This window comes from Squalius cephalus, assembly GCF_949319135.1.
Source record: "Squalius cephalus genome assembly, chromosome: 22".
Taxonomy (NCBI): Eukaryota; Metazoa; Chordata; class Actinopteri; order Cypriniformes; family Leuciscidae; genus Squalius; species Squalius cephalus.
In genome coordinates, this window is record NC_137143.1 from 20,857,447 (window position 1) to 20,876,451 (window position 19,005).

The following is a 19,005-nucleotide window of genomic DNA, read 5'->3' on the forward strand; positions in this document are numbered from 1 at the left end:
GCTGCAGTAGAGGGGAGGATTTCAGTAAATAACAGTTTCAATTTGAGTTTGTTCCTCACACTGAGTTATCATACAGCTTTAGAAGACTTGGAATATACTACTGTTCAAAAGTTTGGGTAACTTTTTATTTTAAGGTGACGTAGTTACAAGTTAGCCCATTACATGCACTTACTACAGTAAATTATGCATAATTCCAAATAACTAACCCTAAACCAAACCCTAACTCTATAGTAAGTACATGAAGTTAATTAATATTACTCAGTACTTATTTATAATGTAACTATGTCACCTTAAAATAAAGTGTAACCAAAGTTTTTTTTTGTCTTTGAAAGAAGTCTCTTATGCTCACCAAGGCTGCATTTATTTGATAAAGAATGTAAGTCAGTCCAGTTTAGGACGACAGGGTTAGTAAATGATGACAAAGTCTAATTTTAAAGTGAACTATACCTTTAAGCAATTATCTTCCTAGATCGATGTTTTCCTTTGCTTTGCCCTAGTTTTCCAAAGTAAAAAGGGCAGATTGCAGGCAAACATGTCTCGGATGATAGTCTGATTGAGCTCCCTCTAAGCTAAGCAATGGCAGGAAGAGGATGAAAGATGTGGCGACTGGGGCAGACAGAAGCAGAGATAGCAATGAAAGCCTCCCAGGAGTGGACACTGACATTGATGCTTAAAGCCAAGTGCTAATGAAGATGAATGTAAGGACCACAGGCAAGCCTCTGTCAATATTATTGAGGGTGGTATGACAGAAGGTCACTCTGAGCATGAGTCATCCTCCCACCAGCAGGGGACCAGCATGGAAGACTCAACCCACCAGAGCTAGTTTCAGAGGACGCTTGAGGATACACTCTCTTTCATGAGCCGCAAACAGCACAGGCTGATTCCTTGCTCTTGTTCTCTTGTCACTTTCGGTGAGGTTCGGTAATGGCTGTCTAATTGAGCTGCGCATTTGAACGTATCAGTTTGCGCGTTTAATTTGCCCCGTCTTTCAGCTGGAGATGGATGTATCTCTTCAGCGTCACCATTTTGCCGTTATCCTGGTGAAAACAAAAAGAGAGAGACTTTGAGTTTAAACAGCGATACAAACAAATGATAAGTGATATCACTAAAGTGTTGGTCCAGTGATACTATTCTGCCATTTTACAAGAACATTTACTGTAAAAGTTTGGGGTCAGGAAGATTTTTTTTAAAGAAATTCATACTTTTATTTAGCAAGGATGCATTAAATTGATCAAAAGGGATAATACATTTACAATATTACAAAGATTTCTATTCTGTTTCTGTTCTTTTGAACTTTCTGTTCATCAAAGAATCACGGTTTCCTCAACAAATCGTGTCACTGAAGACAGGAGTAATGATGCTGAAAATTCAGCTTTGCAGACACAGGAATAAATGACATTTTAAAATATTAAAATAGAAAACAGCTGTGTTACATTGTTATAATACTTCACAATATTACTGTTTTTACTGCATTGTTGATCAAATAAATAATACTCAGTGAACAATGTTTCTTTCAAAAACATTATTCACATGTTTAACATAAAAAAACAAACATTTGAACAATAGTGTACTGCATATATTTTTATATAACTCAAAATTGCTAGTTCTGTACATATCAGTGGATTCCTACCAGAATTGTTTTTCTTTCAATTTCACTGGAATGGAAAACTGACGGGCACTGACTAGAAGCATAATGTTTAATGTAATGTAATGAAGGTTTTTCGAGTGAGTACACCCACTCAATAGAGATGGAACACAACTCTGGTTTGCTCCAGTTCAATTTAACCCCTGATTTATCTTTGATATTTAAGTTTCACTTTCTTTGGCATATCCATCTGTCTCTCAACAACACCACAGCTCTTAACAAACATCCCAGACAGACCGAATGAAAAGAGAAAATGAGATGTCAGAGACATGGACACATTTATAGAATGCATCAAGCGGCCACTGTTCACATTTAGTAAGAGAGAAAATACTGTACTAATCAGCACCCCCCCCCCCATCCCCCCCCCCCCCCCCCATCCAAAAACAATAAAAATTCAAAAAGGTGCAAAAATGCTGATCAAGAAAATGCATTCAGGAATCACTGCAGGGCTTTCCTGAAATATAAAAGATGAAATACGAGAGATGTTTAAAGAGCTGATGTTTACTCCACGTTTGAAAGACTTTCCCATTAATGAAAAACCTCAGGCCTCTTTTGTAACGGAAACAAATACTTAGCATTGTATCTTTGAACTAGAAAGAAGAAGAGAGTTAAAAGAGTTCAACCAGAAAATGAAAGAAAAATGTTCAGTAACACTTTATTTTAAGGTGACGTAGTTCCACATACTTACTACAGTAATAACAGCAAATTATGTATCATTTCAAGTAACTAACCCTAAACCAAACCCGTAACTCTAAAGAAAGTGCATGTAGTTAATTAATATCACTTTGACTAAGTACAATGTAACTATATCACCTTAAAATAAAGTGTAACCAAATGTTCAGTTTTACAAAAAAAACAACAACCTGACTTTACTTTACAACCGACATCACTTTAGTTAGGATAAAATATACCAACGCTATCTCACGACCAATTCGTACGAATTCGTACGAGTGATAAAAAATTGGCTAATTCGTACGAATTTGTACGATTTGTCTAAATCCACGTGATGGGTAGGTTTAGGGGCGGGGTCAGGGGTAGGTAATTCGTATGAATTCATACGAATTGGGCAATTCGTAAAATATGTATGATTTAGCAAAAATCGTACGAATTCGTACGAGTGAGGTCGTATGAATTCGTACGAATTAGCCACCTCGTAGAATTCGTACGAATTGCCGTGAGATCAGGCTGAATATACACTGTAATCATTTTGTTTTAAAACAGTTTAAAGACCCCCAGTGGTGAAAATTGTGGTTTTATATGTCTATGTGGTATTTTTAGCTTTAAGACAAACCTTATGAAAATTCAACCTTATGAAAAGTCAACACCATTGCTGAGTATTTTCTCTCAAAAACGCGGTTTGAAATCGCTGGTGTTTCTGACGTCACAAACTACCTTGTAACCAATGTGTGATTGTCAACGAGTGGATCTCTGAGCTGGTGTGAGTGGGTGGAGGCAGGGCTAATTTGCATATTCATAGAACCGCGGATAGTAAATGAGGCAAGGGTGTAGAGTTACATTCAAGCTATTTTAAATGAAGCATGAAGACATTCTTTTTTCAAGGAAAAAACTTTTAAATATGTCATTTTGGTGATCAAAGATGAGTTTTAAAGGATACAATTATTGACTACAGAGGGACTTTTTGGGGCATAAAGAGATGTCAAAAGACATCTCTTTACTTTCTACAAAAGTCAAAGTGGCTGTTGTTTGAGAGAAAAAGCGTTTGATAAGCCCTGCTGTCATTCTGCATCTCCATCCAGGAAACCTGCCTCGTTCATGCTTGGACACTAGTGGTCCCTCTGATGAAAAATGCCAGTTTAGGTTGTCAGTTCTCTTGTCATCACACACTGTAAGCTATAAATGAGGCCTTTACAAAACACCTACATTTTTCAGTGAGATAAATTGATCAAAAGTGACAGTATAGACATTTTTAATTTGACAAAATATTTCTATTTCAATTAAATGCTGTTCTTTTCTTCTTTCTATTCGTCAAAGAATCCAGACAAAATAATTCTAACAAAAGCATTATTCTTTTCAACATTGATAATGTGAAGTAGTGTTTTTGTTTTGTTTTTTAGAACCAAATCAGCATATTAGAATGATTTATGAAGGATCATGTGACACTGAAGACTGGAGTAATGATGCTGATAATTCAACTTTCGCATCACAGGAATAAATGACATTTAAAATATATTCAATATATAGTTAGTTCTGGTTCTCAAATCTGATAGACCGAGCATCAGCTCCAACTCCAGCACCAGCCCGGTGAAAAATCGAGCAATGCGCTATTCGACTAATATCACACATTAACTGTTTCACAATTTGTATCACTCCACTTGTTTGTGCTGGATATAGCGGCAGCATTTCTCACAGCGAACGTCAATGGCAGAAGAGCAAACCCACAATAAATAATAATATATTATTGTGTCACAGAATGTAGTTTTAACAGTTTTTTAGGCAAGAATGTAGTTGTGTAGACCTCAAATATGTGATTTATGTATACATAAACTTATTTAGCCATTTTCGGAGATGCGAGCGCAGCTTCATCTCGGCCAGTCCTTCAGGAATTTGCTGGTGGCTCTTATGTAAATAGAGGTATAACTCATTTTGGGTATAGGCCTATCAAAAAGGCAATCTTTGGCCTTATTAATCTACTATTTGTCCCAGGGCAAATCGTTTCATAACTTTATATTTTTATTTAACGTAAATCCCGAGCACTGTTTTTTTGTTTGTTTTGTTTTTTACTTTTGACGAACTGTTTGCTTGTGTTTATTTCCTATTGTGCAAACTTCTTATACTTTTATAATGGATATTAGTGTTCATTTAAATATCATTGTTCAATCAATAATATTTTATTTTATATAAATAATATGCAATATTTGGTATTAAGAAAGGGGTTAGTGATTGTGATTTCAACTTCAGTGAACGTCACATTATTTATTAAAATTACTTATTAGTTCCACACAAAAGATACTGTTGCTGTTTCTTATTTAGTTACAGTACACACTTCTGCCGTCAAACTTGTTTAAGATCAATATCACACTCATAGTCGTGATATATTCTCATATATCACGGCTCTATATCAGCACAGCTATGATTACCTACATCCTATGGTGTGATATTGCTCATATGTATATATTGCAATTTTATAATGGGAACTTAATCATTTACCAAGTCACAAATGTGGCCTGATGGACAAAATTCACGCCCTACACTTTTCCTTATTGCATAGCCTGTTTACTCAGAAATATGTCAGATTATGAAAGTAAAATGGCCCTTTTGACAAAATGACTGTAATAATACGCAAGTATATGTGAAAAAGGATAATGTGGAAAAAAACAAGACATCTATAAATATGCTATTACCACTACATTTAAAAAACAAAACAAAACACAAGTATTCATTTATATTTTTAGTGGGCTGTGTGAAGGAGCAGACCTGTTATGCAGAGCTCCTTCAACTTTCACACTGACCTTGTGGAACACGGAGGCAGATCTCCATGGCAACTCTGCAGCGAGAACTGCAATAGCTCCTTCCAAGAAATAAATGACGGTGGCTCTGCAGAGGGTTACAACAGAAAGAGAAAGAGAGGGAGAGAGAGATCTCACAACTTTTTTTTATTAGTAAAGCACATAAGACACTTAAACACACACACAAAAACAAACAGCTGGTCTAGATTACACATTCTTGTAGTGAACTGCTTCTTGTCCCGCTCTGAAAAGAAGCTGTTATCAACTCGCTGCCGCAGCACTCATCTAATTATTACAAAGGTCAATATTCCTCAGGAAGGTGAATGAGAATATACGACACTCTCCTGAGATGCAGGTGGGGGGGATGCTGCGGTATAAGGTTGGAATAATTCTTGGTCATATATCCTAGTTTGCATCTATCCAGCATATAAAACTGCTTTATAAAGAGCAATGTGATGGACATATGGGCAATGGCTATTATATATAGGTATAGTCAATATGCAGCGCTGTCAGTTAGTTTTAATTGATGACCAGTGTGCCTCTCTATTCGTAATATATATGAAACCTGTCGCTTTAGTATGAAATCTTTTATATGGAGGATCATTTTTTGAAACTTTCAATGAAACATGAAGAAGAAAGGCCATTGGCATTACATGTTACTGATCAATGTCTTTTACTTTTACATTTACATCACCGTGATTTGAAGATGGACAGACAAGCAAATCGGTGTGATACGTGAGCAGCTCTGCACAGCTTTTAAGGACAATTTTTAATTCACTCTCTAAATGACTCCATCATGTTCCATCAGGTGCATTATAATTACACAAAGACGCTTATGAAAGGGGCTTAGGGGTCGTTCACACAGGACAAGCTCTTGCATTCAAAAACAGCTGCAACTAAACAAAATGCGGCATGGTCAAAGACGTCCATGTACACAAAAGCCATTATAAACAGCCTTCTCGTTTCTCTTCAAATGCTGGTGGGCTCATCCCAAATCATGTGTCTAATCAAATTTTTTTTTTAAATGGAGGCAGCGAAGTTCCTTTGAAGTCATGATAATGCAAGAGTGCTCACCCTTCCGTCCCCTGGAGGAATTGCCCAAAGCCTTGGTAAGACAGACTCACGCTGATGAAGGCAAAGATAACAAGATCCCCAATCAGATTCCATCTGTGGCGATGGTGGATTAGCCTGGCTTTGAGTCACCACGACACCAAGTCGATGTTTACGAAGCAGAGGTTGACGCCGGACAGCCTTGGGTAAATCCAATGCTGACACGCTCAAGGGCCCTTCTCCCTGCTTCTCTCAGCCTCTTCTGAAAATAAAGAGGAATATTCAATTAACTCGTGCAGTTGCAGCTTCAGGTGTTGTTCCCCTTGTTATTATTCAAATGCTTTCTTCTCTGTCTCAAGGGTTAGTGAAACCAGGTGTGGATCTCACTTTTTGGCTTAAACCAAGCTTGCGTATGCATAAGTTATGTGTGTGTGCGTGCACATGCCTCGGAAACAAACAACTCTTGCAAAGACTGGAACAAATAAGGATTACTTGCAACCAAATAAACACAAACAGATACTGGGAAAGCAGTAGCTTTGGATAATATTGGAAATCTGGTCACTATTGCACAGGACATTAGCATAGATGAGTCCCCACCACAGTTTGCCATAGTAAATTTTGTCAATACTACATTATGAATTGTGTCATCTAATACAGAACAAGCATCTCCAATTGTTGAGCAGGAGATTTTATTTTGTCAATGCGTTATAATGAGTGGCAATATGGTGCTGGAATTTATTTTTTAATGCTGTGTGGTTGTTGTTATTGTTGTTATTAACAAGAAAAGTAACAGGGGCAATATGTTCTCTCAAGCACACAGATGTCAGGCTCCAATCTATCGCTTTTCCATTGTTCCATTTACAAAAAAGCACACAAATGTGTACAGATGCAATTCAATTTTTTTATTAGATTAAGATTAAAACCATTTATTCACTGCTAGATGTAAGAATTTATCCTCTGATTTACACACACACACATATTCATTTATTTAATAAAACAATAAAATATCATGTTAGATTACATATGTATATCCTAATTCATATGATGTAATGTAATATAACAATATACAATCAAGAGCTAAGACTTTCCGTGATATAAGACTCTGTGCAAGTTACTCCAGGAAAAGTCAGGGCCACAAAAAGGGTCAAAATAAAGTTTTGAGAGGCAGAGAGACACAGTATGTGTGGCAGTAGAGTCAGGTTGTGCTTTCAGAGCTTGAAATTAAGTTGGCGGAAAATAGGCTGGCAAGGTCAGTGCAGGTGAAAGCAGGAGACAGACAGTAAAGTTCTTTCAATTCCAATGTTACACACACAAAAACACACACTTACAGAAAAACACACAAGACAAACTACTATCTTAAAGATATCTACATTTTTGGACATTTAAGTCAGAGTAGTGCCATGTTTAATTTTTGACAGGAATAAAAATGAGGCTGTGAGAGATAGAAGTACAGTGCATTCAATGGATTGTACTGTTGTTTAAAAACAATCCGATTGTTCAGCTGATGAAAGGTCTTTCTGAAAAAAGAAAAAAAACTTTCAGTAGACAAAAACTCCATGAAACCATTTTAAAAGTTAAAATCTACGATCTACGACTTTTATACAGTGGATGCCGTTGTAAAGACTAAGACTATCCCTCATAACCTCATTTTTCATCAGTGTCAAATTCAATATGGTGCTAAACTGACTAAAGTCTAAGTAGAAGTAATTGGAGTAAAAAGATGGCCAAGAAAGATTAAGTTAGATTTGAGAAAAGCATTTTTTTATTTTTTTTTTATGTGCAGATGTCACTTGGTTTCATATTTTGTATCTAATGTAATTGCATTTAAGATTATAATAAATAATGTGTAAGAGAGACATGTCCATAGGTGTTCGAATATATCTTGGGGTCAGGATTGGAGTTCGTGGTAAGACAAATTCTAAAGTATTCTTTTTGAGTCTTCTCTAATGAATTAAGACTGTCAGGTCCATTCAGTATCTGTGTGAACATCATACACTCTGCAGTGTGTTCTGTATTCATGTGAAAGAGAGGACCATTTCACATCCCATAACAATTTATGGATTCTACATTGATTCAGATATTCCCTTTTATTTCTTAACCTGAAGCATGCTTCATAAATGATGAATACTGCCAGTCAATTCAGTCCCTTGATGAAACATTAATCAGCATACACATTTTTTTTTCAAAGAAAAATGGCTTGAAGAAGAAAACCATGATAATACACGAGGATAAGATCATTTTTTTTGTTTTGTTTTTGTGATGTTATGGATTATGGACTGGAATTCTAATGAGATAAAAGCATGCAAAAGCAAGGAATTAAATAAATAAAGCAGGTGTGAAGTTATTACTTTGGCACAGAGAAAACAAACATAAATAGTGTTCGACCCAAAACAGCCGTTAATGCAATGTACAAACTCACCTTTGAGGACCGGGCAATCGTTTCCAGGTGTGTGCAACCACAAAGAATTATTCATAGAGTCTGGCAAATCTGCATTACTACTAGAGTGCAAACAGACCTTTTTTCTTTTCCACTCACCGTTAAGCTCTGAAATGAGTTGTTGAAGGAGAGGACAGGAGGAGCTTTGGCACAGAGATCCAGGCATCAGCATGCAGCCAGAGGTGGCTCGTAAACTCGCCCATCAGCAATCATGCCATGAATGAACCTCAGGGCTGTAAGGAAACCGGCGGCAGCAAATTCGGTTAATCCCTGCAATCTGCAAAGCAAATCAAGAACATAAATTGAGATTAAACTGAAACAAAGCACGGTTTTATTTGGGTTTTAAAAGAATCTGACGGAAAAGAAAGCTTTTGTCAGGGTAGTGACAGGATTGTATGTTTCATTGGTCAAATCACAAGATGGCGTCAAAATGTCTTTAATGTCTTGCCATTATATTCCCAGGAGAGATAATAGTAGCTTGCACAATCCATTGTTAAGGTCAACAAAAGACGATTATTATGAGCAGGAAGCTTTCAGGGCCACAATGAAACATGTCAGATCCATTCTCATTTGTGCAGACTGCATCGGACATCACAGAATCTGACTCGAAAACCTTGAGGAGCGGAGAATGTGTCTGAAGAAACACATTCACCACTCTTGTAGTAGTACAATTCATGAACCACTATAGCCACATTGTCACAAACAAAAGATATGAGCCAGTCCTTTTAAGGACTCGTTGAGAAAGACTCAGTAGAATCTGAATGAACTTTATATATTTATATACTTTATGTAAGAAAAATGGACACGAGACTGAACTGAATCTGTATTGCTATCCAGCCCTAATGACATTATGACAGCAAGAGGTGAAAACACATTTATTCAGAGACGACAAAATGGTACCTACAAGATGGGACCACCTGTTGCATGGCACCACAACAGCTGTTTCCTTCTGGAGGCCTCCTGGATGCACTTTGTCTAGCCTAGCGTGGCCAAAATTAGAGCTAAAAGCAGTGAAAAGAAAGATTAGTGGGCGAACTCTGCAAATGCATTATTCAGTATGCACAAGCGAGCAGCCCACATGCAAACGTCTCCATTCTCCTCACATTAGGGGCACTCAAGACACCCTCACAATTTATTACGATGCAGGCAGGGAATTGACAGAACGCAACATGTCCCAGGACCAGCTGGGCTAAGGTAACGGGGTGCATCAAGGGCCAAGCTTCTGCTTGAGAAGTTGACACTTTGTAAATGAGCTTGAAGTTGACGTGCACAAGCCGATGGCTGGCGGGGGAGAGATCAGGGCTTGCTCACATGGGCCCGTTGATAGCTATGGATCGCTCTTCTATCCCTCCACGCCAGTGTGCATATATGAGAGAGAGCAAAGAGGAAGCACAAATAGTCTCTGAACCGGCAGGTAGATCCCTGGGGGACAAAGGAGAGACAGAGAGAACATTACGACTAATTGGGCATTCAGGAGAAGGATGGATTACTGTGGCAGAGCTTTGAGGAAGGGAGGAAAAGGGTGGATACTATAATCAGAGCTAGTATTTCTGCCATTCTACCATGTAGATGTGGTGTCTAAATGACGCATGAATATTGCATTGCTGAGGTGCATGAGGTGCTGTGAAGGGGCCAAAGTCATCTCCAGAAAAAAATATAATATGCATTGTTGTCTAGACTTATGCAATGTCATGCATGTTATCTGAACCCCAATGAAGATTTTTGTTTCAAAGATACAGTATGGTTAGTTTGAAGGGTGTGAGGTGAGAGCATACACTAATGACAGGAACTAAACCAAACCAGGCAATTTATAGTGCAAAAATAAAACTGCATTAACTCCAAAGCTGATGTTCTGAAAGTTAACTATGACAAGGGTTTCTACTCCTCTCCCAAAGTAGAGAAGCTCTAAATCCAAAGAAGACAGTTTTGAAAGATTTCCTCTACGCAGCGTGTCACAAAGTTTAAACAAAGTAGGTTAGACCACAGTGAGAGTTTCCTTTCTTAATGCATTTTTATGTCCCCTCTGAGTCCGAGTCTTGTGAATTTAGCCAAAAACATGTCATTTTTCCCCATTCCTTACCAGCCTCCAGCATATGAGTAATACCAGGGCCCTGATTATTTGCAGAGCTAAATCCTAAGCCATGAATTAGGCTCACTAAATTTCAGCCTGCATTTCTCTCGTATTTTCACAGTAGTCATTTTCCGCCATCTACAAGACGTGCAGAGAAATTCAACTGCAATGTCCCAGAACTAATTTAGAGGAGCTCTTTACAATATACAGTCTGAGAAGCATGCAAAGTGTGTTGAAAGCAACCAATATATTTTCCATTCTTTACAGTAACAATTTATAACAATGACTTAACTACTATATTGTATTCTAGTTTTATTTACAAAAAAAAAAAAAAAAAAAAAATGCCTGTAGTGTAAGGGGATTATTGAAAAAGGACAACTGTGGAACAAGTTTGTTGCAAACAAAGTGAAAAGTGAAACAACATATGAAGCTACTGCAATCATACAGCATGCTCTGGCAAATGGAATTATAAAATCTCATGATATAATTGTTTTTTTGTTTTGTTTTTTTGTCTTTTCCAGGTGTGCCCCTAAACCAATCCTAAAACTTACTCTACTGTGCTAGGATGTAAGATCATTGGAGTGAGACTGGAGAGAATTAAAGCCATCTGAAGGAGACGGAAAGGGGATTTTGAGATACTCGTGTAACTACTTCACAAGACTGGAGATGAAGAAACGCTTAGTCTTTGAGACAACTTTCTTAGCAAAATTCAACTAAACCCTTGGCTCTCCTGTTACATGAACCTGAGAGATAAGTGAGAGACTGGTATTAAAAGCAGACTGAAGGGTCTAGCTCACAGTGAATCCACATCAAATTATATCAGTTTATATTAATTATGAAAATGGGACAGATTGCAATACTTCTTCTGCACACACATCTGCTGCTTGGAGTCGCAAGCTCCCTGGTCATTCAATCCATGCCCTGGAGAGTGCCCTGCCCTCACCAGTGTGTCTGCCAGATCAAGCCCTGGTACTCTCCCCAGTCTGTGTACAGAGAGGCTCCTACAGTAGACTGCAATGACCTGCTACTTATCCAGCTGCCCACTTCCCTCCCTCAAGAGACACAAACCCTCCGGCTGCAAAGTAACCTCATCAGTTCTGTGGACCAGAGTGAACTCCAGGGCCTTGTCAATCTGACAGAGTTGGATCTCTCACATAACAGCTTTACCAGTACCCGCAACCTGAGAATAACTGACCTGCCAGCTCTTCTTAGCCTACACATGGAGGAAAACCAGCTGAGACACCTCCCAGAAGCAGCTTTCTTTGGTCTCCCTAGCCTGCAGGAGTTGTACCTAAATCACAACAGGCTTCGAAGCATCTCCCCTGGGGCCTTTAAGGGTCTGGATAAACTTATAAGGCTTCATCTTAACTCTAACCGACTGGTTGTAATTGACCAGCGCTGGTTCCATGCTATGCCACAACTGGAGGTGCTCATGATTGGTGGAAACCTTGTGGACACTATTCAGGACCTAAATTTTAAACCACTGGGCTCTTTGCGTAGTCTTGTCCTGGCAGGCATGGGCTTACGTGAGATCTCGGAGCGAGCGCTAGAGGGACTTCAAAATCTGGAGAGCATTAGCTTTTATGATAATCACCTAATAAAGGTTCCAAAAGAAGCATTGCAAAAATTGCCAGGTCTAAAGTTCCTTGACTTGAACAAGAACCCCATTCAGCTAGTGCAGAGGGGAGACTTTAGAAACATGCTTCACCTGAAGGAGCTTGGCTTAAACAACATGGAAGAGCTGATCTCTATAGAGCGCTCAGCAATGGAAAACTTGCCTGAACTGACCAAACTGGAAATCACAAACAATCCTCGGCTCTCCTATATCCACCCTCAGGCCTTCCAAAAGTTATCGAGTATGGAAAGTCTAATGCTGAACAGTAATGCCTTGAGTGCCCTGCATAGCCAGACAGTAAGGTCGCTGCCCAGCCTTCAAGAAATCAGCTTGCACACCAATCCTATTCGCTGTGACTGCCTGATCCGCTGGGTGGGAGCCGACAATGACAAGCCAGTCCGTTTCATTGAGCCTCAATCCACATTCTGTTCTGAGCCTCCTGAGCTGAAAGCCCGGCGAGTTAAAGAAGTCTCATTCAGAGAGATGGCAGACAGCTGCCTGCCCTTGATTGCCCCAAGCACATTCCCCTCTTACATTGAAGTCAAACATGGAGACAACGTAGCCTTGCACTGTCGAGCACTAGCAGAGCCAGAACCAAGCATCTACTGGGTCATTCCCCAAGGCGTGAGGTTGACTCCATCCAGCAGTTATGGGCGTTATCAGGTTCTCACAGAAGGCACATTAGAGATATTTGGAGTCACTGCTGAAGAGGCCGGCTTCTACACTTGTGTTGCGCAGAACCTAGTGGGAGCTGATACTAGAAGCTTGACTCTACAGGTGGAGGGGGGAGACATGATTCGGGCAAATACTCAAAAGACAGAAGATAGCTTTGAAGTTCAAGATGTCAAAGAAAGGTATGCCTTACTGACCTGGCAAGCAAGCCGTAACATTCCAACTGCCCATCTATCTTGGGTGGCCAATGGTAGTCTAGAAGAACATCATAGGTACAGCACTCGAATTCTAGCTGGTACCAGGAGATTCAACCTAACCCGTCTGCAACCAGGCACTCACTACAAAGTTTGTCTACACTTGGGGCCAAATGACACCTCATGTGTCCATCTAAGGACCAAAGAGGTGCCCATGCAAGATCCTTTGCCAGACCTGACCCCAGCAGTCCTGTTGGCGGTATCAGCTCTGCTCCTTTTATTAATGGCCCGAGCATGTAATGGGGGAGCCTCATTCAGTTGGAAAGACCACATGCTGGAATTTGAGAAACCCCACACCACCATTATGACCCAGGAGGCGAAGGCTTTCATGACTTCTCCAATACCAGTTAAGCATCTGAATCAGCAAGACACAGACAAAGTCCTATCAGATGGCAGAGGGAAAGAATTCACAAATACTTTGCTGGGGCAAGAATCTCGGGGGCTAACAAAAGAGGCATGCTGAGCAGAGTTCAAGAAGGATGGACATAAATCTGATCTGATCTGACAGTTAAAACTACTGAAAGTCTGAAATAAACAATACTATAAATTTACATAGCAGACCTGCTTCACAGTATAGTATAATAACAAAAAGAAAGAAAAGAAAAAAGATATTTGTATTTATTTTGTAACAAAAAAGATACAACACATGTATATTAAAAGCATTTGTTCATATATTCACATTCAATATATCATCGAAGGACACTAAAGCTGTGCTGCCAATCATAAATAACTGTTCATATAGAGTCTGTTTATATGCAACCACCCACCTTTTATGAGCCTGTGTCAAAACAGGCCAAATGGTTGTCGAAAGATACGCACTTATATATTTTTAATACTGAAGACGACGACAATGACTTGACACAGAAAAGCAAAGAAAGGTGAAAAGGTGAGAGGTGGTTTTCTGAAAGCTGGTTTACAGGCTGAGGGCAACAATTCACTTTTCTTTTTTTGTGGTGAAAAATTAAACTGACTATCTCAAAGCAGGCATTATGAAAAGTGCTGATATAAAGGGAGATGTCTTAAATGTTGTATAACTAATGTTGTATGTACTCTCTCTTTAACAGTGTGTTAAATTGTGCTCTGTACAAGGACCCCCAAAATAACACTCCAAAGTTAAAGACCCTCCCAGAGAAACGCATAAAAGAAAAATCTTGTTCTCCCCTAAATATAGACTGATCTATACATCGACAAGGGCCACAAACTTATGACCTAATCTGCTCTGTGGGATGTTTGCCTATGTTGGGTCCCTCATTCCTGAAATATTGCAGACCCTTGGTTAAAAAACCAACCCAAGTGAACAGATGTTCAAGTGATGGACACACAGCCTCGACATATGTGTCAGCCTCTTTGTTTAAACATGTCAAACAAGAACAAAGGGTCATGGAGAAACCGTGAGGAAAATGACGCCATTCCTTCCAGCAATGAAGGCAAACATTTGGTGACAGGGAAGAGATCCACGTCTACATGCACACTGTTTTGTACAAAGCAAGCACGTCAGAGATCCCATCTCTTTCAGTGCTGATGAAAGGAACGGATCCTGTCAGGCTGCTAATGGGACACACTTCATGGAAATGTAGTGACAACTCTTTCTGTAAAAAGAGAAAATTGAATTCAAAATGGGCTTTTTCTTTACCCATTTGTCAGGTGACTATTCAATGCACAGTACACGAGCGCTGCTCTGACTGCTGGACAGCTACAGTAATGAGAGACATATCCAGTGAAAGAGGGGTAAGAGGGCACCGGTGAGCCCCTCTTTTATCCGGGAAAGAGAATAAAGCAGCATTGGGGATTGTGAACGGTTCTCTTATATTCTCAAATATGGGGAAATCCATTTTTACAGGCTGTCATTTTACAGTAACTTTGTTTGCTTTGATTTTTTTTGTTGTCAATTTGTGGTTGATGTGCCCTCCTGTTTCAGTGACACTCTCTCTAACTTGACTGTCTCGTCCTAAAATTGGTTTCCTTTCATTTTTTGTTGATCATTGGTCTTTTCCCAACCCCAAAGCTGTACATAAGTCTATCTGAATTTCCTATTCAACATACCACTTTCTGAAATAATTTAGATGACTGTGTGTTAAATTCTATTTTGAGCTATTATTAAAACATTTTGGACTGATATCAAGGTTTCGTCAATTGCAGGACACCTAGTGTGTTCACACGCACTTTAAAAGTTTGATTTCAGTCAGTCTAAAGTAAGAATATTAGGGGTGGGAGAAAAAATCGATCCATCGATGCATCGCGATTCTCTCTCCAACGATTCTGGATCGATTCTGAGCTTAGTTTTTAACCAGATATGCGATGACGCTGAGTTTGCTTTAGAAACACCCGTAATCTGCTTTCTTCCAATTCCTCACACACATACATACACCACTCAAACTTTCCGTAAAATAATCTTTCATAAGTTCGGAAAGGTTGAAGCGAATTACTAGGACATTCACAGGCTTCGTTGCACAGGATGCGCTGTGACGCGCGCTTTGTTTGATGTTAGGCCTACGTTACACTTGAAACGTGCTGTCTCGCCTTTCGGTATTTTCCTTACAAATGCTCTACGAAGTCATCATTTATGTGGTTTGGAATGCAGTGGACTTGTATATTTAAAATACGAACCTCACTAACAGAAGGCTGCTTTCAATTTCAAATGCTGCTGATGCGCGCTTTGTTTGTGTAGACTGCTCGCGCATGCGGCTGTGCGACTCCGTGTAAGTGGTTTAATATACTTGTGCAAAATTAACGTAAACACAGCCAGTTATGTCTTAAGGGATTAAACGGACAGGACAAACCACTTTACTTCTTATATTTCAAAAGAGATCCGTGCGTGAATGCAGCTTAATAGATCTCCCGCAGTCTATGATGTCATAGTAAAAAACAACAGTAAAGATGAAGAAAAATCACTCACAGTTCTTGAATGGAAAACGTTCAGATAATCTTACATAGGCTACTGAAAGCACTATTTTTTAGTTTGTTATGTTTCTATGCTCCTCTTTATTATTTGCTACTTACTTGTATGTTTTGAAGTTATATTAGTTTAAAATTCTTAACATACAACTGTTTTAATTTTTTTTTTTTTTGTAATTAAAAAAAAAAAAAGTACTTAATTACCTATGTAAACTAATGAATTAATAAATTAATAAATTTTTTTGAATCGAGAATCGATTTTGAATCGAATCTTGAGCCTAAAAATCGATATCGAATCGAATCGTGACATTTTCTGAATCGTGCACCCCTAAAGAATATATTTTTTTTGAATGTCATATAAACAGTCAATATAAGTACCAGTCTGGTTTTTGTTAAGTCTCAAAAACAGAACTAGACAATGTGATTTCTTTTTAGCTTGGCTTCATCTAGCACGCATTATGCCTTAATCAGACTACAATTGGCCTTTTGCACTTAATCCAAAATACAGTGTGCAATGAGTGCGCATTTAATCTCCTTGTCAATTATACTTGGAAAGACAGTTTTTAACCGAGCACGTAAACATACTTAATAGTATGGGCATCATATATCACCTCAATGCATATAACCTTTAAATAATGCTGTTAATCAGACTTTCGGGCTACGTTTCCATCTGTTATATGTTTCATGGAGCCCTTATGCTGTTGGTCTAAAAGGGGCATCATTTCACAGAAAAAATATCCTCCACTTATAATAGGAACAAATATTCAGTCTTTTGAAAGGGAATCACCACAACGAGCTACTCCAGTTTCTAGAGATTTGCAAAACTGCCCTCGGCTTCTTAAATTCACCGAGAAAAGAGCCTCAGGCTGGTGATGCTCTTCTTCTCAGCAGCAAATGGTACATCCATCTTCAGTACTCCCCGCTCCAGTGCTCTTACATACCTCAGAATTACCGCAAAGAGCCTGTTGTCTAAACACAGGGACTTTGAGAGATTGATTAATGCCTGAAGAGGAAAAAAAAATAGTGACACATGTTTGGCAGGGGGCAGTGGTTTATAGGCAACATAATAGGGTTATGCTTTGCAGAAATCATACATAATTGTGGATGACTATAATTGCACATTACCATTATTTAAGAGAAAATTGAAAGTGGGATGGCAGGGTTCTGTTTTGTAACACTTACTGCATCCTTCACACTCAAGTGGACCCTCTCCAATCTATCAAGGCTAGAAATGCCAAACTATAAAGCTCAATGCACCACTGAACAGTAACTTTGCCATTTAATGGAGGTAAAAAAAATAAAATATATATATATATATATATTATAAAAGGAATATTCCAATCAAGTGAGCTCAACTACAACACTATCTGTAGCCAAAGTACATAAACGGTAGGTTTGCTGAATTGTGATTTAATAAATGACCTTCTCGATTCAATTTTCTGATCAATAAGAGATAGAAGTACATTGGATTTCATTGCCTCAAGCTTGAGAATCGTTTATTTATTTTCAGCCCAAGTCAAAAAATATAATTCACAATTAAATGCTACAGTCAACTGATATAATGTGGCATTTGTTCTATTACTGGCTCAGGTATCAAGATGAATATATATATATATATATATATATATATATATATATATATATATATATATATATATATATATATATATAACTTTAAAGAAAAAAAGACTTGATTTTTGGAAATTGAAAATTCCACAATGACAAAAAGACAAGAAATGTTGTATTTACAGAAGCATGCAGCCCCCGTGATGCAAGAGGTCACAAGTTTACATTGATGAAAAAATCATCTTTAATGAGGACACTGCTTGGCCATTCTGTATAAAAACTCCATTGCACTGTTGAGGAATCATTACTCACGTATTGACAAATGAATGTTTGGATGTCACAGCGGGGACTGCTGGATAAATTATCATGACGCACAAGCGCCATCAAAGCACTGCCTGAAAATGATTGTCCATCAATACTCTCTGCACAAACAATAAGAAAAATCACATGTTCTTTCAACAAGGCAATTACACCAAACATATTAACAATAGAGGGACTCCAGAACAAGTTTTTTCTTCTTTTTTTTTAAAAGAAAAGATTCAAATATTGTTATTTTAAAAGTCGTCAAAGTTTCACATTTTAAAAATTTAACATTGAAGGCAATTTTCACGTCACACCACAGATATTCTACATTGTTCCATGACAAAGCTGTACATTCTAAAGCAGATAATAGCACAAACAGCCCACTACTGTCAAGGACAACAGTTTGAAGAGAATCTTGCAGAGTATGTTAGATCTTACAAACATTTTATTACTAACCCAACTAAATAACACATCCAGTTAAAAGACATAGACTTTGCTTTCGGGACACTACCGCTTTGAGTCGGTTTTGAATGTTTTTGAAAGAAGAGATTTATGTTCTCTTATGCTCACCAAGGCTGTATTCATTTGATCAGAAATACAGTAATACAGTACTACAATTAAAATAACCATTTTGTATTGTAATATATTTAAAAATGTCATTTATTCCTGTGATGGCAAAGCTGAATTTTCAGCATCATTACTCCAGTCTTCAGTGTCACATGATCCTTCAGAAATCATTCTTTCTTATTATCAATGTTGATTCTAGATAGTAAAAAGAACATAATTTATTTTAAATCAATTTTTTTTTAAACAACAAAGTTTTTACTGTGACTTTTGATTAATTGAATGCATTATTACTGTATAAAAGTATTCATTTCTTTAAAAAAAACACACACACACACAAAACCCTAACCCCAATCTTTTGAAATGCAGTGTATACAATCCTCGCCATAACTGCTAACTGGCTTATAGCAACACTTCTTGCAATGTTATACACCTAAAAACTTTTCAGGCAACATACTACATACAC

General features: G+C 38.1%; 1 protein-coding gene across 1 annotated transcript in view; it reads left to right on the top strand.

Annotated features, from left to right (window-relative positions):
* Positions 1-15,321, top strand: part of lrrn2 (leucine rich repeat neuronal 2) — a 49,505-nt gene extending 34,184 nt beyond the window's left edge. The window contains exon 2 of the mRNA XM_079857111.1: positions 11,192-15,321. Coding sequence (XP_079713237.1) covers positions 11,506-13,674 — 2,169 coding nt within the window. The 5' untranslated portion in view covers positions 11,192-11,505 and the 3' untranslated portion in view covers positions 13,675-15,321. The remainder of the gene's footprint in view (positions 1-11,191) is intronic.
* The last annotated feature ends 3,684 nt before the right edge of the window (positions 15,322-19,005 follow it).